At 39.7% G+C, this 22943-nt stretch overlaps 1 protein-coding gene across 1 annotated transcript in view; it reads right to left on the minus strand.

Moving 5' to 3' along the window:
- Positions 1-22943, minus strand: part of SYNE2 (spectrin repeat containing, nuclear envelope 2) — a 178648-nt gene that overhangs the window by 94212 nt on the left and 61493 nt on the right. Inside the window, exons 47-58 of the mRNA XM_010584145.1 lie at positions 18609-18764; positions 17942-18207; positions 14676-16785; positions 12824-13146; positions 11669-11813; positions 10729-10941; positions 10095-10360; positions 9141-9297; positions 5099-5254; positions 2165-2305; positions 1640-1822; positions 939-1076 (exon numbers count right to left, since the gene is read on the minus strand). Coding sequence (XP_010582447.1) covers positions 939-1076; positions 1640-1822; positions 2165-2305; positions 5099-5254; positions 9141-9297; positions 10095-10360; positions 10729-10941; positions 11669-11813; positions 12824-13146; positions 14676-16785; positions 17942-18207; positions 18609-18764 — 4254 coding nt within the window. The remainder of the gene's footprint in view (positions 1-938; positions 1077-1639; positions 1823-2164; positions 2306-5098; positions 5255-9140; positions 9298-10094; positions 10361-10728; positions 10942-11668; positions 11814-12823; positions 13147-14675; positions 16786-17941; positions 18208-18608; positions 18765-22943) is intronic.

Genomic DNA, 22943 nt, shown 5'->3' on the forward strand with positions numbered 1-22943 from the left:
TCCCATCTCCTGCAGCTAACTGGATGAGCTTTTGGATTAATTACAACAAATGTCTTCATGAAGAACAGTGAGGGTTGCAAGAAATGCATGTGATCCACTGAAGGAAAGGATTGAATGCATGTCTCAATTCCAATGCAAGCCTTGGGTGCATTTCCAAATCCACTAGTTTCCCAGCCCAGAACATATAAAACACCCCAAACCACAAACACAGAAGACAATAAGCTTTTGTCACAAAAATGTTTACAGATTTTGGAAATCACAGTCTCCCCACTGTGGCTATGTGCTCTGTAACATATCAGTCCAGAACAGTCAGCTACTTCCTGTAAGGAATTCTTATTAGTTAGTACAAAAACCTATGTTCAGAGCACCAACATTCTCTCTTGGCCTAAGCCAAGGAATGGACATATAGAAAACCTGAATTTCAAATACAAAATTGCCAGAAATCCTCTTGGCACTTGCATGGCCCTAATCTTCCCTATAATATTACAGACATTTGATTCTTGAATTTACCAATCAGAGTTACCTTGAAGAAACAGTGAGAACTGCCTTCCAAATCACAATTCACTTCAAAGTTTCCATCTAACACACAGACGTCAGTATACCACTTTATCCTTTTGTATCACATACAGACAATACAGAAAGAACTGTATGTATTCAGGCAGTAAAAACTGATTATAGCCACACAATAGGGTAACAAAAGACAATCATACATTTTTGGAAGATAGATGTACTACAGTTCAGTACTTTCACAAGATAGATATGACCAACACCAAAAGGTATCTATCTATATTTCATGAGTGTCAACTAGAACTATTTTTCACTTAAAGGATTTATTGAAAATGGTAAATTATTTATGTCAGTAAGACTTAAGAATGCAAAATTGTGTCTGTACAGAGCAACCAGTTCTAACAAGATCATATATCTGCATTAACACTTACCTGAAGGTCATCAGTATGTTTGCGTAAGCTTTTTGCAGAGTCATTTTGAGCATCTGCTCTTAACAAGCAGTTGGTGTCTTCTATCCAATCTTTCACATTCTTCAAGAGTTCATCGTATTCTTCCATCTTGTTGGCAGCCTAGGAAATGACAGGATTTTATGAAAAGGCAGAAACGCTTTTCTATTCACTGTATAGGATAAACACATCTATGGACAAGATTAAAAAAACGGGATGCATTTTCATCAAAGTCAGTTAAATTAGTATGGTGAAATAAAGATCATAATTTTTCTTAAACAGTTTCAAGATTTCAGCCTATCTCCTCTAATCAAAGGTAGTTTTGGTGCTTATGTGCTTACATGCTTACGTGCTTACATTTCATGCGGGCATTGCTGTGATTTATATGGCAATGTTACTTTAATGGATAGCTCATTAGCAGAGTTACAAAGAACCATCTCATCACCCATCCGGGGCATGAATTCCCCATACTAACCCCCGTCAACCATGGTGCAGAGCCGGTATTTTGGGGTAGCAGCTGGAGGTGATGTTTGCCACTCCAGAAACTCTTAGCTACAATAAGCCAACGCACCTACAGCAGGCTTTTCACTCTTTATTCAAGAGCCTTTGATGAGGTTTTATACAAAGCCTTTATTTTATTTTTCATACGATGTGCTTTTTTTTAAAACTTTTACATTTGCATCTACCTTGTTTAAAATGGCAGTTCTGCGCTCAGCAAGTTGTGAGACCTGTTGGTACTGCTGAAGGGGGGTCACTAAGATATCCATCAACTCCTGTGCATGGCAGGAATCCTGCTCTACTATATCATGCACTTCTGCATCCAGTTCATTGAGTTTGTAATGCCAAAGGTCCAGCATATCCCAGATTTGCTGCATGTGGAGAGAGGGGAAATGAAATATAAGGTCAGGCTCAAAGATAACAGCAGAGTTATTTGTTCTTCATGTGGGGCATTTGGAATTGTAAAGATTTCGGGACCGATATGATGAGAACAGAACACTTTGCATCTACTAGTGCAATTCACAGTTGAAAAAACCACATATTTTCCTGGGAGAAAGAACTGGTAAAATATTCACCAGCTAAATGCTTGCTTGTACTTCTCCTTTTACAGACATAAAATGAATGGAGGGCCACTTTATACACCTGCTAAACCAGGCTCTGTAGAAACAACCAAAAATCTTTTAATACCTGCAAATTTTTTTTGGCAAGATTACCTTCTGAACTTCTTTGGCTTTTGCAATGTTTTCACTCTTCTGTTGTAACATCTTTTCAATAGCTTGAAGGCCATTATTAATAGTTTCTGCTTTTCTTTTCAGCACATACTGAGGAGAGCTCTGCAAGATTTCAAAGCTAACCTGTCAGAGTAAAGAGAAAATGATAGGGGAGATTACAAAGATCTGTTTGTTTCTGTGCACCACCTCACCAAAAATATTTGAATTCTTTTTATGTTTCTCTTGACAAGTCACTTAAAAACACAGGTATGGAATTACATTTGCAGGGAGAAGCATTAACGTGAGCAGGTTTAACGTTTATGTGTTGTTCAATAATTTCCTCTCAAAGATGACTGGTCAAGAAAGGCAATCCCTGAAGAAACAAAAAAATAAGACACTGCAACTCCCTGGGTGCTTTACTTCAGCTGCCCCTGTTCTAATCTGTAACAGGCCAATCGTGCTGTATTGTGGATTTAGATTCATGCTGTAAGAAACCTAGAAGACACCTTTATGTCACAGCTGACAGCTATTACATCCATGTAAGAAATAACGGAATATGGAAGTGCATCAATATATAGTGAATTTCTAAATTTAAATGTAGAGATTTATTACTAAAATAAAAGGCTCTGAGCCCCGTGAAGTATGTGGAACTTAATTTTACTCTGCAGAATTTCACAGAAATAAAAAATAGGCACACTGGAGGGCCTGATTTTCTATGTAAAAAGAAAAAACTCTCAAATAAGATGAAGTTGAGTAATTGCCTGAGCACAGAACTAAACGACACAGTAAGGTACCAGATTACTATAGACTAGATGAAGTGCAGGGATTGAGAAAGTCCTTGCTCTTAGCCCATAGTGGTGTCTTTTCTTACTAAACCCTGCTAGCTGTTAGCGTCAGCCAAGCATGAGGAAATTGTTAAATCATGGTAAATTCTTCATGTGCTGCAGCCCTAAGATTTAAGGGGCATATGCACACTGCACAGCTTTATGCTGCATTGATGCAAAAGATTTCTAGTTTAGTAGTTATTCTGGCTTGAAGCTCTTTATACTGAAATGCTTCATCCTTTTTGTGGGAAGAGGAATTAAGATCATTATTCAGTTAATAAATTATTTATCCATTTTTATTTCTTAATTTTCTTAACATTATTTATTATAGATTCCAACATGTACTGTCAGACCAATATAATATTACCAACAGTAACGTATTCTATTGATAAAATTGCATTAATCAAAATAAATATATAGTGAAAAGAACTACAGTGCTCCACTCAAATACTTGTGCTTATACTGAAAAACTATGAAGCCCAGTTTGTACTTAGTGCCTAAGACTCCTTGGAAAAAGGAACTCAGACTGTAGTCATTAAACACTTGACCATTACTACTATCCTGGAGTATACCAAACATGAAAAATTACTGATGTTTGTACTGCTAGTTTCCAAAATAGAAGAGAAACATCTATGAATGATGCGACACAGTTGGAAATGAGAAAGCAAACCAAGCATTGACTTCATAACTTCCCTCAGAAAAAAGGGTGCATCTGTCAATGCTCTGGTCATTGGTAGGGCAGGATTTTAATTTCAAGACTTCTTACTGGGATAAATTTATTATATTTTTCACATAAAATGCATGGCATTAGAAGTTCAATTTATTGTCATTTTTAGGTTAGCAGATTTATTAGAAAGCAGAATCCCATTAAAATATGACAAGTTAATTCAATTTTACACATACTGGTATCTCCTAGTATGTAACTGAACTGATCTCCACTTCCACTAGGTTTTATTTTGTTTCCTAAATGCATTTTAAAAAATTCCAAGATAGTTTATATTTTTTTCCACTACCTAAATGTGTGGAATCCATTTCATAAGTAAATCCAACATATAATGTGTGCATTGGGATAATCTTTTACCTCAGTAACTGAAATAGTAAACAACAAAAAAACCCCAAAGCATAAATACTGTTTTACTTCTCTCCTCCTCATCCCCCCTACCCAGTTGTTGGTTCTAAAAACACTGGTTCCATTTTGAAACAGAAACTACAAAGTTAACCGAATTAAAACTAATACGCTGTAATGAATATGTCTCTAAGTATTTAATCCAGTATAAAATGAATGAATAATCTGATAGACACTAACAAGCAACTGGATTTCAAAATAATTTTATCAAAATCTCAAGTTTTATCAAACTTTCAAGTTTTATCAAATTAACTGAGATTTAGCTTTTAAAATTAGCATTAAACAGTATTATTTCTGAAATGAGAACTGAAAGATTTTTTCTTTTTAAAAGTAACACGAATAAATAAGAGTGATAATTATTATACCAGACCAAAATCTGACCCCAAACTTACAGTATTACTCCATTTTCGTTTAATTTTGCTTTCAGTTAACTCTTTATACCCCCTATAGATAGAAAACACTGCAAAAAGCTGAGGCAATGTTATTTAGTTTTTTAAATTCCCTGCCTGCTTTTAAAGGAATGCAACCATGTCCTGAGGGCTGGTATAAAGAACCATACCATGATACCTTAATTAGATAAAAACAAAATCCAGTTTCAAAGTCATCTTTTAACTCAGTTTTGAAACTATCTTCTCAGTTAAGCTATACAAACTTCCCAATCAACTTTGACTATTAGTTCAGTTTAAGAATCAGACTGGACAGAAGACACGATCCATACCACATCCAAGATTTATTGCTGGTGGTTTTGCCATGTCTTCTTTTAATGGAAAAGAAAAATATTATATTCACACTGCTTACTCTAAGGTTATCCTAGGAGACAGTTAACATGAGGAATGTTTCCTCATGCATACATTTTCACCAAGGAAAATGCAAATGAAAATAATCAATGTTTCAAGCTGAAATTTATAGTTACAACATTCATCAAATATTGCTATACTTATTTATAAATTACAAAAAAGTAAATATGAAAATTACATCAACAGTTACCTTGTCTTCTAGGTCTTGCAATACTTTCTTGCAGTCCTCCAACTGTGTTTCAATCTCTGCAGGGACTATTGTATACATTTCAGAATACTTGATCCGGAGTTTCTCCATGATATCCTTTAGAGTCTGGCTTTCTTTACCAATCACACTCTGAACCTCCTACAAAATTAAGAATAACTTCAGCAGTTTTACCCAGTTTTTAGTGAGTGCATGTGCACATGTGTATACGTACATATGTATATATACATGTACATACATATTGTGTGTTAGATTTCCTACCATGATTATGATTTGGAAAAGTTGTTTTTGTGATATCAGACCTAATTTGACTACCTCTGCAAGCAGATTAACTTTGAGAAATACTCACTTATTTAATCAAATGATGCTTTTCAATCTGTAAGAATTAACTAAACTTGATACTACTCCATGTCAGGCAACTGACGCACTGATGTTTATTGACAGGTATAGCAATGTAATCATTTAAAGTGCTCCTATGATTAAATGTTAACCTTTGTGTTCTCCCTTTTGCCAAAAGTGCATTCTCTCTTTGAAAGATGTTTAATAGCCAACGTTCATTCGTTCATTATTATAAACAACACAAAGACCACAAAAAGCAACAGGTTTCAAGCTGAAGTGTCTGCTTTCAGGCAATTATGCAGAGCAGCACAGCAGGCTCCTTTCAAAACAGTAGTTTCCAGTTCTGCATGAAGAATGTAGGTTTATAAGATAAAAGAAACTTGAACAACTCTGTACAGCCTGTGGCCTAGAAATAAAATCCGATCTAAGTCCTCTTGCAGAAAGAATGAAGAAACTCATTTGTTTCGAAGGTTTTCTAGAATTTCAAGTTGGAAAGTTCTGTTTGTTTGCTTTATGGTTCCTTTTCCCAATGCTCAGCTGTTTGAGAAACTCAAATGTTAGCTCAGGTTATTGGGGAAAATGATCTAAAGCTCCTACCAGGCAGTGAAAGACATTAACACCCTTTTCTTTTTCAATCAGGGGTAATGGTAATGTATTAACTCCTAGTCTTCACTTGGGAATCTTTTTCCTCGCACAAATACAGTTCACAGAAGAAATATTTAAGAGTCAGATTGATTTCCTGTCATCTCTCAACAACTGGGTCTGATATTAAAAAACTCAAAACCATGAAACAGCTTGTATAGGGTTTGTGTGGCAAGGTTTTGGTGGGGGGGGGTTACAGGGGTGGCTTCTGTGAGAAGCTGCTAGAAGCCTCCCCTATGTCCAACAGAGCCAATGCCAGCCGGCTCCAAGACGGACCTGCCGCTGGCCAAGGCCGAGCTCATCAGCGATAGTGGTAGCGCCTCGGGGAGAACAGATTTAAGAAGGGAAAAAAAAGTTGCAGTGGACACAGAAACGACAGCCGGAGAGAGGAGTGAGAACACTTAAGAGAAAGAACCCTGCAGACCCCAAGGTCAGTGAAGAAGGAGGGGGAGGAGATGCTCGAGGCGCTGGAGCAGAGATTCCCCTGCAGCCTGTGGGGAAGACCACGGTGAGGCAGGCTGTCCCCCTACAGCCCATGGAGGTCCACGGTGGAGCAGATATCCACCTGAACCCCTGGAGGACCCCACGCTGGAGCAGGTGGGTGCCCGAAGGAGGCTGTGACCCCGTGGGAAGCCCACACTGGAGCAGGCTCCTGGCAGGACCTGTGGCCCCGTGGAGAGAAGAGCCCACGCTGGAGCAGGTTTTCTGGCAGGACTTGTGACCCTGTGGGGGACCCACGCTGGAGCAGTGTGTTCCTGAAGGACTGCAGCCTGGGGAAGGGACCCAAGCTGGAGCATTTCGTGAAGAACTGCAACCCATGGGAAGGACCCACGTTGGAGAAGTTTGTGGAGGACTGTCTCCCGTGGGAGGGACCCCACGGTGGAGCAAGGGAAGAGTGTGATGAGCCCTGCCCCTGAGGAGGATGAAGCAGCAGAGACAGCGTGTGATGAACTGATCCTGCACCGCTGGAGGGGGTAGGTAGAGAATCTGGGAGTGAAGTTGTGCCCAGGAAGAAGGGAGGGGTGGAGGGAAGGTGTTTTGAGATTTGGTTTTATTTCTTATTACCCTACTTTGGTTGATTGGCAATAAATTAAGATAATTTTCCCCAAGCTGAGTCTGTTTTGCCCATGATGGTAATTGGTGAGTGATCTCTCCCTGTCCTTATCTTGACACATGAGCCTTTTGTTATATTTTCTCTCCCCTGTCCAGCTGAGGCAGGGGGAGTGATAGAACAGCTTTGGTGGGCACCTGGCGTCCAGGCAGGGTCAACCCGCCACAGCGCTGTGTGCCTCATTCTACCATAGAGAAGGCTGTTGCTGTCAAATGGCCCAATTAAGATTGTGCCAACATTTACAAGAGTTTATAGATTCCCTGACTTGAATTTGAAAGAATCAGTTACAACATTAGACTCCAAAACAAAGCATGCCCCTGCAAACTGGTTTCTGTATATAAATGCACATTCACATTTCACAGATTGTTTCGCTGGAAAGCAGAAGCCTGCCAAAACTGTCCCAATTTTTTTCCTAGAGGACTAGATGATATCACTTCCTATTTGCATATTCATCTATGCTGGGGAGTTAAAACTTTGCCACCCAGCTAAGACAGATTTGTCATCTGGAAGTGAAATAGGCATTTCCATTCAATAAATGCAATAGAGCCCTGAATAATGCTATAGATTTTATAGAAACTAGGTTTTCTTTGGAGGTAGGGATGAAATTGCCCTGCAGATTTTGGCTTACTGGTGTTTGCATTAGGCAAAATGAAGGAATTTTTCAATTCAGCTGAATCTTCTCAAAAGGAACTGGCCTGCTGTGATATACCACTACAAAGAAATCATTTGACAGGATTGCTGCTTAACATTTGCTTGTGCCGATTGCTGCCAGTAACAGGAACAAGGTCTAAGCTCACTTTTGGGTGAGTTTTAGGTGCTCAGAGTAGCACAGTTTGGATGTGAGGGAAAAGAGCAGGCATCAAGCACCTGCAGTGGTAACATTTCCTCCTGGATACAAAGAACTCAGTAAAAGAGCAGACCCAACTCTAAATTCTAATTCTAAATCATTTTAAATAGAAAACTAGCCCTTTCAGACAAATCCGTAAGGTTTCACCACAGTAATGCTGGCTCATGGGTTTTCAGAACTTCCTCAAGATGTAGTTAACATTTCTCTTTCTTGCTAACCCCTAGGAAAATGCTCATATCTGCCACCATGTTCTTTGGCTTCTGTACTTTTCCTAGCCCTTTGCCAGCTTCAAGCATCCACTTTCAAAAGAAAATACATGGTGGGGACCCCCAACTATATTTTATACAAGGCTAAGCAAAGAGAGCCCAAATTTGTAATAGTCCTTAGCAGGCTAGAACAAACAAATTATAAAGTTCTGTAGTTAAAAGATAACTCAAATATAATTAAAAATAAATTTTTGATCAAGATTTTAAAATTGAGATAGTAATATAAACAACAAGACTAAATTGAAACAAATGTAATTCAAATAATAAATAAACCAACCCACATTCAGGAAGCGTTAGGAATAGTACTATTTCATAAAGTCAAGAATTCAAAGAATGATAACAAAAATATACTGAAATGATAGAAATGTATAGATTGGGTTGCTGCAGAGTGCTGGTTGCTGCTGGTGGAGACTGTGGTCTTGATCAAAATTTGACTTCTAAAAAGCATTTACCAGGTTAACCCCCTGATGTGCGACATCAGATCCAGAGCATCTGAAGCTGCCCTGGCTAGGTATGCAGAGGGGGAAGAGGCGCAGCATATACACTAAGCAGTCCTTCCTAAAAGGCATGCAACTGGCTGTGAATTTCTCTGCAATCTGGAAAGACTTCTATAGCTGCTACCTGGACCACAGAGAGGGAGAGGAACGCAAACCAAGGACATGGCAGGGTCAGTCGTATTCTGCTGAGCCAGATTTATTCTCTTTAAGTCAACGTGCATATGCATATACTTTGCCATTAATTTTATCTGGAGCAAGTTCAAGCCCCAACATAAAAGAGAACATATTCCAAACATCCACACACAGTATCAGAGCCATTACCAACCTCCAGTTGTCCTGCCTTTCTAGTAGCATCTTGTAATAAAACAGATGCAGCATTCTGTAATGCATTTGTCACAGCACTTATTTCTTCAGTGATCTTGTTCCTCTCTTGAATCTCAGCTTGTACAGAATCCTTATGGTCTTGAGTCTTTTCATACAACCTATGAAAGATTTCCAGCAAGAATATATTAAGTGTTAGAGTCTGCACTAAGTAGAAGTAATCAAAGAGCATGCTCAATACAGATATTTTTAAAATATATATCCAGAACCACATTTGTCTGTATTTTAATATTATTTTCTGTAACTAAATCTCTGAGTTTCTGTCCTTTATTGTCTCAGTTTCTTCAAAAACAAGTCTTCAGATATTGCTAAACAAAGTAATCTTGGTAGACCAAATCAGACAGCATGCATATTTAAACAGCAAATAGAGCTCAGGTTCTCAGAGTCCAAAAACACTGGCAGAGCAGAAGACATTCACAAAGATTTCCATGTCAAAAAGCAGGCATAGAGAAGGGCGAGTACAATCACAGATTTGCAAAAAATATTTGAGGCAAATTTTAAATAGTGACACTCACTTAGTAAGGCAAAAGATGATTGTTGCAAAAAGCACAGTGTCTGATTTTCATCAGAGTGGAAGACCCACACATCTCATTCAAGTTCACAAGAGCTTGGAGCCTCCAAAATCGACCATCATCCCTTGTGATTCCTTCTACATTTGAACACAAATTGCAGCCCACACAGGATAAGGCCAGGCTCGCGTCTTCTCCCCAACTACTAACTCCCAATACCCATTTGGAGACAGCAGATGGGTTAGATGGAGCATTGGTCTGACCCAGCAGGGCATTCACTATCATTTTAAGTGCATTACAACTTTCATATATTCTTTCACACCTAATAAAATGCTGTGCTTTTAAGTAGTCCTATGTCATATCTTCAACAGAAATTTCACACCACTTACTTTTTACAGCGATCCTGCATTGCCTTTATCTCACATAAGGCAGGAAGAGCAGCTTCTGCCTCTGTATTTTCAGATGTATTCAAGATGTTTCTTATTCGGTGAAGAAGTAAGAGTAAGAGCAGCTGTTGCTGGTTGATGTTTTCCTCAAATGAGTTCACAAAATCTAGTAATTCTACCAGTTCCTCTCTGGTAGCCTTTTCTTTCTCTTTAAGACTTTCTGGCTGTTCTTCCTGGAGCTTATCGAGAATTATTGTTTCTCGTTCCAGCTAAGTAAACAGCATGTCAAAGCATGAGATAAAGTGCTTTTTTTATTCCATCACATTAAGTTACATTATTCATTTACTCATATGCATGACTAAGTACCAGGAATTACATAGCCAGAGAGCTTGAACCTCTGAAGTGTGCCAAAACATTTACGTTTGCTTTAACCACAGAGTTGTTCTGGTTCAGAGAATTTGTACTATAAATATCCCCATCATTTTTGACTCCAGGTTCAAGAAAGGCTGGGGATAACCGGCTGATCAGTGGGTGGGAAATGATGTTCTGCACTGATCTCAGCCCTTTACATGCCATTTTACTGAGGGGCCCATCCCTACCACATCCCCCAAAACTTACACTTTGTTGAGCAACTCACCTCTTCATTGATGAATTTCCATTCCTGCTTTAGCTCTTCACAGTTAATTTCCAGCCCTTTCGCCGCCTCAAGCAAACCCAGCCAATTTTCCCACAGCACTGTTACAATCCTGCCCAGTGCCCTGTCACTTCTGCATAATCTCATCAGCTCTCCAGAGACCTGCCTCAGCTTCACAAGATCATCTTCAGCCGAGTCAATGTTGGAGACTAAAATCTTAGAGGAAAAATAAACAAGTAAATAAATGAAACAATACAGTCAGAAGTGTTAATGAAGCATTCAGTAACATGATTAGGATCCTCTAATAAAATGGCAATCACTCCACCGAGCTGGTTAAAGACAGGTGTAATGGCAGAATTCTGTTGGCTAAGACTGTGGAGAAAAATGGGGTAAACAAAACAAACAGAAGAACAGTGTGCCCAGGCAATTAGGTTGTCCTTACTTCTTTCTGGTTATTTGGAAGGAAAGAGAAATGAGGAGGAGTTACAGATATATAAAATGAAAAGCCTGTAATGTGATGAGTACTAAAAGAGAAGACAGCAAAGAGGTTGATTACAGCAGAGGTCTGGTGGGGAGGCAGCAAGAGATTCCTGGGTGGGGAAACTGGAAATTCTCTGATTTTCACTTCTGAGGGAAAACAACTGCAATATTAGAAATCTGATCAGTCCTGGTTCTGCAAAGAAGAAATGAGGGATCTGAACAGAAATACACCACTATCTTAAGTACAGATAATGTTTGATTTCTACAGCAATAACATATACTCATTTTATGTGGCCTATTATAATCCAGTCTTTTTAAAGGTATACAAAGATATTCTGTGGTTTTATATATACATAAATACAGGATAAAGAATTTCACTTCTTTCTATTATGATATCATATGGCCTGCACAGCTGCATCACAGCTTTGCATGAGCTTTTCAAGTTCTTCAGAGCCTCTCTTACCTTGCTTTCTTCTAAGTGCTCCAGAGCTTCTTTGTAAGACATTGGTATTTGACACAAAGACTGTCTAAGCATCTTTTCCAGTTTGTTAAGATTATCGCACACCTTATCTTTGGTTTTTGTGTAGCTTTTGTATTTTTCAAAATACCTGTAGGAAACAATTAATAGACCAATTAAAATTTGTTACGGTTGCTCCTCTCTTCAACCATAATGCCCACTAGAATTAAAAAAAAAAAAAAAAAAAAAAAATCAACCTTCTGAACTAGTAGTCCTTACTATTTTGCAAGTTATCTTCAATTAGCATTTGTTATACACTTCAGGTCCAATATCTGAGATACTTTAGAAATGCGGGTACAAATGCCTCAGAGGTAAAGAAATAGGTATGTATATCCATATATCAACCATGGAGCTGCTCAGAAGAATTGTATGTATTGATCTAAGTCTCCATCCTCCTCAGACATTCCCAAAAATTAGTTTCCAGTTTGTAACACACATTTTATTTGTCCTTATGATGTATGGTCTGTACAATTCCAATTTCTTATTTCTATACCTTATCATCTCTCTTCTTTTACCAAAGCCTTTATAGTCATCCAATTCTTTGATTATGAAAGCAGATTTTAAGGTTATGCTCAACAGAACCAGAAGCACTGGATCATGAGAAAGCAATTTAAAAATCTTTTACTCTATCTCCCTGACTTTTTCTTTACATGTATCTGAAGGTCCTTCAGATCTCTTCTGTACCTATATTTGAAGGAAGGAAACTATGGCCTGTGTCTTGTTTGGTCTCTACTTTCTCAAGCCATCAGAATAGCTTATGCATTAGGACCCCTCTGAAATCTATTCTAACCTGCACCAGCACTGAACTAAGAGACTGTGGAAATGTGCTTTCTTCTGATTCTGGCACCCTATGACCCTCAGTTGAGCCCCATACATACTTTTTGGACTATATTAAAAATGATTGCATTGTAAATTAGTAGCAATATGTTTATTGTCTGGTAATTTTCTTTCCATTAAAATCACATCTGGGAACAACAGAAACGCTTACAGTTCTTTCTGCTGAATTATCTGCTTCTATCAGAGCAGAAACAACACTGCATTCATTATCAGTCAAATTTCTCACAATAAGGAACATGATTTAGGAAGATCTCTTAAAACTACCTCAGTTCATCAGCTTCCATTCTTTGAGCCTTCTCCCTTAATGCCCAACCCTTAGTGACTAGTTCTGTTGAAGTATTTTCCAGACGTATTTTGTCTTCTGGTTTCACTAGGTTTTTCAGCTTGGAGCACAGGTTTTCTATGTCAGCCTTTGCAGAGTTAAACTCTTCTTGTTTCCATTGTGGAGTATGACAGACCTCCTCAGAGCTACCAAGCTCTGCTGCAGCAGACTGGACTTGAACTTCATAGTCCTCGAGGAACCTGGCAGCCCTCTGAACAGCCTTAGTATAAAGCTCACCAGTCTTACATGCCTCCTCCAGAGCACTCTGAAAGTGTTAAAAAGACAAAGGAACAATCAAGAAAGACTGCTGTGCTCATCTGGATCACCAGATAGTCTTCTCAGAATTTCACACCTGGCTGTCTTGGAGACCAGTGCTCCCAGAACTGGCCTGAGGAAGTGAGGGAGGACACATGGCAAATGCACACTGCTACCTAGGTAGTTACAGATCAGTGTTGTACCTTATGGATTGATTGCCCTCAACCATAGGAAAAGGGGTTAAGAGGGAACTGCCAATACTGGAAAAGTCCAGAGAGAAGGATGGCAGGACTCAAGAGCCATAAGATCCCTTACGGACATGGCAGTATATGACCTGTTCAGACAAGGAAAGCCCACACATTGATGCTTTATTCTGCTCCAGAGGATATCTCCACTATGACTTGCCAAACCCTCTTCTTGTATGTATTTATAAACAGAATGATGCGTGACTTTGCCAGCTCTTGGATTCCCACAGGGCGGAGAAACTTTGGCATTGTCCTTCCCACACAATAGCCAAGAAGTGAAGACAAAGCACAGCTAACCAGGAAATCTGGCAGCAGGACCGTAAGTCCATCAGTGATGCTCAGTCCCTCCCTGTTATTAGCTACTACCTCATATTATCTTGTTTGTATCCATTGATCTCTTGGACAATCAGGGCACAGGTCTTCTTGACCAGGACACAGTTCCACAACCTCTCTGCTATGAAGGTTACCACTCTTCTGGTTTCTAACATAAATTCATTCACTAACTCTTTCTCCTTGTATTAATACTGCCCTTTAGCTTAAGCAGTCCTTTTCCATCCATTAAGTCCACCTCCAGCCTCATTACATTTCTCAGCTAGAATTCCCACTTGCCCTCAGCTTACTAGGTTGAGCAAATTCAGTTTTATTAACTGGCCTCGACATTTCTCATCCCTTTAACAGCATCTCTTCCAGTTTGAGTGGACCTTTCCTGACAAAGGCATCAAGAATTGGGTCAATCCTCCAGCATTGCCTTATAAATGCCTTATATACTTGTGTTAAAGCCTTGGATCCCAGTTGCCTTTCCTTTGCTTACCCTTCCTGAGCCCTGATAACATTGGTTTGACCTGTACTTTACTCTCCTTGACCATTCCCAACTTGTAAGCTTTTTCTTTATGGTAGAAACAAGAAACTTCTGGTTTTTTCATCATTGTCACTATGGAAAACGTTACATAAAATCAGTCCCAAGAACAATCCCAGGACAATCGCACCCAGCCTCTCTTTAGCTCAATATTTCAACACAACCTTTTCCTTCCTCCCCTTTACCTTTCTTTACTTTTGCTATTTCCCACTGCTTGTTTATAATCAAACTGAATACAACTAATTTCTTTGTATCCTTATTTTCTTACCATGATTCCCATCATATCCACCAATGCAAAGATGATGATGGGCCAATTCAGTTGTTAGAATAAAAGGAGGATATAAGTCATGAAAATATAAACACTACAGTCACAGACACCTGATCTAATTATTGGGAAAAGTCATATGGCCATACCTTACTTTTATTAAATATACTTACAACACGGGCAGCAATATCTGTCTTCAGTTGTATTTCATGACCTTGCAGTGTCTCCAATTTTGTTTCTATATCAGCAGCAAGAGATTTTTCTTCTTGGTTTTCCCTCTCTTTTTCCATTCTACATTTAATAGCAGAAAACTTTGCTTGCATCATATTCTGAATTGCTTCCCATCGTATCTTTTCATACTGCATTACTTTCATGTCTATCAGAAGTGGCTGCTGGAGCTCTAATTGAATATGCTTTATGATGTGGAATACATGTTCTACTTCATTCTGGATATCTTCCTTGTTTACACCCTGGAGACCAGAGACCAAGTTCTGAAGAAACTGATTCAATTTCTCAACATCTTTCTCCAGGCTTTTTATTTCTTTCCTCTTAGATTCTTTGAATGGTGTATCAAAGACCTCATTTTTGTTTATTTGATTTGCTACCTCCTGGGCTAAGTACAAGATTTGTTGAACTGTCTGAAACAGAATCTGTGCAGATATAAGATTCTCAGCAGGAGAAGAGCTAGAGCTATCATTTAGGATGTTAGCTTCTTTTCTTACAGTGGATATCACAGTCTGGATTTCATTTAGCAATGCCCGAATCTTATCACATTCCCTAACAACATTATCAAAGTGTATTATCTTCCCTTTAATTTTATTTTTAATTTTAAAAAATTTAGTTTGCAATTCGTCCAGCTGCAGTGAGTCCCATTTTAGACCTACATATTCAAAGATTTCTTTGTATTTCATTATTTGCGACAAATTGGACTGAAAAGCTAATACTTTTTCTTTAAGTGCTTTGCATTTATCATTCACTTCCTGCTTGGCACCTAATAAATCATCTTCTTCCAAATTCATTTCACTACACTGTAGATCATTAAGATCTTGCTGCAATGAAGTTATTCCTTCAGCAAACTCTCTGTAGACAGCTATCTTTTTTTCTACTTCATGAAGTTTACTCTGAATTTGCCTCTGTGTCTTCCTTGCTCTATTCTTCAAGCTTCTTAATTGATCAATCAAAAATAGTTGTTCAGACAGGCTCAGTTCCCCAGCTGTGACCTGACTCTCTTTACAGTGGGCTGAGATAAGCCCTTCTATTTCCTGTATGTCCTTTAAAATCTCCTTTAAAATGGCTTGTTGATTGATTAATTCTGACCATGTGCTGGTTTGGTTCATGTCAGGCCTGGCAAGCATCTCAGCATTTCGAAGCTGACAGTGAACTTTTTCTACTTCTGCAATAAGTTTTTGCCTCTCCTCCAGCTGGAGCTCTAGGTTCTGTAATCTTTGAGATGATTTCAAAACAAGAGCCTTGTATGAATTCTGCAATGTTTGTAAAAGGGAAGTCATATCAGAGATATCCTCTGGCTTCAAGTTGGGAATGATGCGCTGGAGACCATAATCCAGTGATACAATCACAGGCTCTCTGTTTAGAACTTCTGTGTTCATAAGCTGACAACTTCTGATCTGTGATTTAACATCACTGGGGAAAAGTGCTGCCTTCTGATCAAGAGAGGACAGTGAATCTTTGACCCATGAAATATTTTCTTTCAGCTTCTTCATCATTTCATGTTTCATGAGAGCAGGACCAGTGATCTGAACATCCTCTCGAGGAGTTTGTTGCGCTGATAATGCTTCCAATTTGCTCTGCAAATCATGTATAGAGTTCTCCAAAGCTACCTTCTCTTGATCACTCCAAATTCTTTTCATCTGCAGTTCAATCCTTCTTTTTAATAGAGAAAGACCATGTTTAATGTCCTGTAGCTCTGTGGTCCAAAGTAGAGGACATTTGGCTTTTCCTGCAGCTGAGGAATGTAAGTCTGCTTGTAAATACTGTTCTTGTATCAGTCTCTGAATATCCTGTGCTTTATTCATAAGCAGGTTAAATTCGTCTATTTCTGCCACAACCTGATCATGTTTCTTTTGCACTGTTTGTTCCATGTGTTGCCACCATTGCTCCAGTTGCCTCATTTGGCTTTCAGTTAACACTTTATCCATGCATGTTAAATGCTGACATAAACTTTCTTGCTGAGTTTTCAACTGGTTTAAGACATCTCTTTCTTTTCGTAAGGACTCTATGCATGCCTTAATTTTCTCCAGAAGAACTGTGTTGTTCATAGGACCCCTGCCAAAAATATGAGTAGCATTTAAAAAAAAATAAAATCTCCTAAAACATGGACTAGACACATTTTAAAAAGAGAATTTCACTGTTTAAAAAATGATTCACTCACTTTATTCACTTAATCACATGTATCTCTCAATGTTCTCTCAAATTTCCTAACTACCATTGCAGTCTCATTATTTCTTTCTTATCTCTACAGCATTATTTATTTCTACGTCTCTCTGCAGGAAAGGTATATTCTAATGTATGTTCTCTAAAATTGCAGTATATACTAATGTGTCATTTCCCAAAAGAATGTAGCCTCCCTTTAAAGTTAGAATAAATAAAATTTTAAAAATCAACAATAGTGTTAAGTCATCTCTAAGTGAATTAATAACATTTTATGGTAATTTCTGATTTACAATGAAGATAAAACTTAGGTATAAGAAAAACTTCAAAAATTCCCATTCATTCAAGACTAATTTGGAGGAGTTTATCTACTCATCTTTTATTTCCAGGAGTACTTCGAAATTCCTGCCTAAAATACATTTAGCAGCTAGACTTTTATTCAATTTTTTTCAATCTCTTTGCTGTAAATTAACAATTTCATAAATTATTTTAAAGATTTTCAAATTATTGTGATACATTATTGTGACTGATAGGCTAGTTCCATGTTTTGAAGGCTAATTCATACAAGGTACTAAATATTTTGTGTGTGTGTTGGTTAACTCTGAATTGGTACTGTAGACTTACTTATTGCCACAGAATTCTCCCTATCAAATAATGTTAATTTTCAGGGTAATGAGGTATTTCACTCAGAAAAAAAATTAGAACCAATGAGTCCTTCAAGAAAAATTAATATTTCACATCTGCCATATTTTTGCAAAAATATTTTAATATGGCTTTTATATAGGTTTTTAGCACAGCAATCATTTCTTTGTTTTGCTTAAAAAATAAAAAAAGTAGATGTTGCTAAAGGATAGCAGAAAACCACCAGAAATGTTTCTACTTAAGGCTGTTTAAACTTACAAACCTATGAGACTTCTCTTGCTACCTAATGTTAACGAGATGGATAAACCACCATATTCTTGTCTAAGCATTATTGAAGTATGGCATGAAATTCAGTCTAGGACCATATCTGTTCTGCAACCTATTAAGAGAAACCCTCAACTATACTTACATTTTTATGTTATCTTTTTCTGTTGACAAATTTTTCATTGAAGACTGCACAGAAGAAAGATTTTTCTGGTACTCATTAATTAAACAGTACTGTTGTTGCTTCACTGCCTTAACAGCATCTAGTTCTTGAAGCAGCCTGTCCCAGCAAGGCACCACAGGCTCTGTGGTTTGCAGCTCTGCTCTGTTTGATCCTGTTGCATTGGGAAATGCTTCTTGACTATGACACAAAGATTTTGTTTTCCATGTTTCCAGCTCAGTTTGTAAATTCTACAATCAAGCCCACCACAGAGAGGGGATTAAATGAGGATCTTAAACACTTTCAGCTTTTAAAACAAAATACAGTTAAAGACTGATACATCTACAAACATCTGCTTATTCATTCACATGCAAATGAGCACACATGCCTGTGCACATCATGGAAGCACATGCGCAATCATAGGTGTATCTACTACTGCACCCTAGAAGGGCGGTACAAATTACAGTATTTACATGGACATACTTGCATCGAGGCACAGTGTTTGTAGATTACCTGGTAGACAAACTGACTACTCATGCGATCAAACCTCAGATAAGACTATATGCAACAATTTTGTTTTGTCCAAGTGAGTCATAATTCTGTAAGTGTATCACTACATTAACAATGAGGAATGCCTTTGCAATTTCCATACCTCCAGCTCTTTTAGTTGTTCATTTATAAGCACGATATCCAGTTCAGCCAATTCATTTTTCAGCTCATTGATCTTTTGTTCCTGTTCAAAATATTCAGTGTTTACTTGCACTCCAGGAAATAGTTCCTTCTGGACAGCCACTTCTGCACCTGTGTCCTACAACGCAAAACAGGATTCTTATTTCTGAAGGTCCTAAACCAACAAGTTTTCTGACTGCAACACTTTGCTTCACATGTTTAAGCCATGCCTAAATCCTACTGTGGCTTCCCCCACAGCCTCTGTGGGTCAACCAGGACCCAGAGGCTGGAACCTACATCAATACTCCCCACCTCTGAAGTCACCCTGGCTTGCCAGCACTGCTCAGATAGCTATGAAATCTCTGCCCATCATTTTAAGTTTGAAACTCTGATATCCCCACCTTCAAATAACATCCTCCCTGCACCCACCTCTACTACTGATAAATTTACAGGTCTATCCTGTCTTCTCCTCCTTACACATTCATGGACCTTCAACCCTCCTCACACTCACATTCCTTCCGTGCAGCACTAGCCCCGATATACAGCTGTGTCCTTCACCAGGACCATCTCTTCAACTGTTCTTCACAGGACAACTCATGCATGAAGCAGTTTGGCTGCGACACAAAGCCACAGCTACTACTGCCACAAAAGCCATCCGAAATCAGGGGTAAGATGAGACCATTAGGGAGCCATGTCTCAATCAAAGTGGGGAAGAAGGGAATGGGGGGCTCCAGAACCAGTCCCTGGCACTGCCATTGATTCCCACAATGACAGAAGGACAAGTCACTTGGCGTGTGGCCACGTTTAACAGCCCATCGGCTGGGCTGAGGTCATTGCCCAAGTGGATGCTCTTAGCCAACTCCAGTTCAGATGTAAAACATAATCCTCTAAATCACCTTCAGCTGTTGCAGACAGCAACATAAATGAAATGTCACAGTCTTATTGGGTAACACGGTGATACCTTAAAAATCCTTCTGCATTTCCCTTCCTCCAGTACGTGTCTATATCTGGTATAAACTCTGATCTGTTCCACATATAGACTTCATGTGAGTGAATGCATACAAATATACTGATAGGACTACAGTGTGAGCTTCTCCATGGTACAAACATATAAAGTTCTTGTTTGATAAACTTACTGTATAGCTACTTTAGATACTTCTTTTTACTAGGAAGCAGTCAGCTATCCCTGCAGCCATATCACTTGTAAGCTGCCACTGTCATCTGTCTCTGTGGGTCATGAGCTATCCAAAACACACCTGCTTACAAGTGTGGGAAACATGTAGCACATTGTAGACTATAGTGGAAAAGAATAAATCTATTTATTTGAACTCTTTTGGTTATTTTCATTAAAACTGAAGGGAACCACTCATGAAATAGTCAATCAGAGACTTTTTCCATTTCTCTGTGTACACATCTGTAACGGTTTTATCAATTCAGACATAAGATTTCATCTTAAGAGACTTTGGAGTGCCATAGAACTGAAGTAAGCAGAAAAACTCAGCTAAGCTATCACAGAGTAAGAAGGAGATCCACTTTACCAGACTGAAATATAAATGCATCAAACCACAGAAAAGTAAGTAAGTGTCCTGACACTAAGAAAAAACTCAGGATTGCGGTGTACATGTTTTGCTTGTTTGTATGACATTCTTAATGTACACCATGGTACTGCCTCCCCACAGATACACAGACACATACATAGTGTCGATCTCCCCACACAACAGTTTTAATGTTTCCCATGGTTTCTCAGTCCATCAGATGGTTGGAAAAGGAGGAAAATATGAGAAGGGGAGAGAATGGGGGTTGCTAACCAGCTACTGTCCTTCAGGTACAAAGCCAGGGCTCCCCTGCTGACTCGTCACTGCGCAGGCCTGTGGGAAACTGCCAAACGTGACTCTGGCTTCAGGCTACGGTGTAGCCCCAGTCTAAATCCTTTCTTATCCAACAGCTTCCTCAGAAAATCAGCAGAACCTACTTCCCCTTCCCTTTGCAAGCTCCAAATTGAATGAACACAAACATTTAAAGATCACATTTAGAAGTGAAAAATCAGTCAATTTAGAATGGAATGGAATGAAATGGAATGGAACGAAACGAAACTGAAAGAAATTGAATGTTTTCAGTTGGAAAGGACCTACAGTGATCATCTAGTCCAACTGCCTGACCAGTTCAGGGCTGATCCAAGTTAAAGCACGTTATTAAAGGCATTGTCCAAATGCCTCTTAAACACTGACAGGCTTCAGGCATTGACCACCTCTCCAGGAAGCCTGTTCCAGTGTTTGACCACCCTCTCAGTAAAGAAATGCTTCCTTGAGTCAAGTCTAAACCTCCCCTGTCACAGCTTTGAAACCATTCCTTCATGTCCTATCACTGGATACCAGGGAGAAGAGCTCAGCACCTCCCTCTCCACTTCCCCTCCTCAGGAAGCTGTGGAAAGCAATGAGGTCGCCCCTCAGCCTCCTTTTCTCCAAACTAGACAAGCCCAAAGTCCTTAGCTGCTCCTCATAGACATTCCTTCCAGCCCTTTCACCAGCATTGTTGCCCTCCTCTGGATGCATTCAAGGACCTTCACATCCTTCTTAAATTGTGGGGCCCAGAACTGCACACAGTACTCAAGGTGAAGCCACATCAACACCAAATACAGTGGGATAATCACCTCTTTTGACTGTGTTTAATGCACCCCAGGATGCGGTTTGCCTTCTTGGCTGCCAGGGCACGCTGCTGACTCATATTGAGGCTGCTGTCAACCAGCATCTCCAGATCCCTTTCTGCAGGGCTGCTCTCCAGCCACGCCTCTCCCAATTTATACACGTGTCCGGTGTTACTTCGTCCCAGGTGCAGAATCCAGCATTCAGACTAGTTAAATCTTATCCCATCAATCATTGCCCAATGCTCCAATCTACCTAGATCCCTCTGCAAGGCACCTTGTCCCTTAAGAGAGTCAACAGCACCTCCCAGTTTGGTATCTTCAGCAAACTTGCTAATGGTGCATTCAACTCCTGCATCTAGATCATTGATAAATACTGGCCCTAGAATTGAACCCTGAGGAACACTGCTGGTGACCGGCCACCAGCCAGATGTAGCCCTATTCACTGCAACCCTTTGAGCTCTGCCTTTTAGTCAGTTCTTCACCCGGTGCACTGTGAACCTGCTCATCGCACAGTTGGACAACTTGCCCAGAAGGATGCTGTAAGGGACAGTATCAAAAGCCTTACTAAAATCCAGAAAAACTATATCCACTGCCTTCCCTTCAACCACTAGGTGGGTGACCTTATCATAGAAGGATATCAAATTAGTTAAACAGGACTTTCCCTTTGTGAACCTGTGTTGAGTGTGCCTGATCTGTGCCAGTTCTGTTTAATACCTTCATCAATGATCTGGATGAGGGGATCAAGTGCACCCTCAGTAAGTTTGCAGATGACACCAAGTTGGGCAGGAGTGTTGATCTGCTTGAGGGTAGAAAGGCTCTAGAGAGGGATGCAGACAGGCTGGATCGATGGGCCGAGGACAATTCTATGAGGTTCAACAAGGCCAAGCGCTGGGTCCTGCACTTGGGTCACAACAACCCCATGCAGCACTACAGGCTTGGGCAAGTGTGGCTGGAAAGCTGCCTGGTGGAAAAGGACCTGGGGGTATTGGTCAACAGTCAGTTGAATATGAGCCAGCAGTGTGCCCAGGTAGTCAAGAAGGCCAACAGCATCCTGGCTTGCATGAGAAATAGTGTGACCAGCAGGACTAGGGAAGTGATTGTCCCCCAGTTCCAGGCACTGGTGAAGCCGCATCTCAAATAGTGTGTTCAGTTTTGGGCATCTCACTACGAGGAAGTCATTGAGGTGCTGGAGCACCAAAGAAGGGCAACGAAGCTGGTGAATGGTCTAGAGAGCAAGTCTTATGAGGAGTAGCTGAGGGAACTGGGGTTGTTTAGTCTGGAGAAAATGAGGCTTAGGGGAGACCTTATTGCTCTTTACAACTACCTGAAAGGAGGTTGTAGCAAGGTGGCTGTCAGTCTCTTTTCCCAAGTAACAAGAGACAGGATTGTGGCAGTACACTCCCCTGCCTCAGCCAGAAATGAAACTTCTCCAGGAAGGGAGAAGAGGAAAAAAAAACCTAAACCCACAGGTTGAAAATTGAGCTGGCCAATCGAGACGTGCCAGGTACACTGAGGTGACCTTCTTGGCCAACAGGGATTCAACGACCACAGATCAGATTCGACAAGGGTATAAACAGAGTCCTGCCAGAGGACTTGTTGGAATCAGTCCTCCTCGGAGCAGCAGGTCTGCAGTCAGGGACTCCCCCTTGGGTCGGGGCACTGCCCGAGGTAACT

The sequence above is a fragment of the Haliaeetus leucocephalus genome, unplaced genomic scaffold (genome assembly GCF_000737465.1).
Source record: "Haliaeetus leucocephalus isolate CR32 unplaced genomic scaffold, Haliaeetus_leucocephalus-4.0 Scaffold944, whole genome shotgun sequence".
Lineage (NCBI taxonomy): Eukaryota > Metazoa > Chordata > Aves > Accipitriformes > Accipitridae > Haliaeetus > Haliaeetus leucocephalus.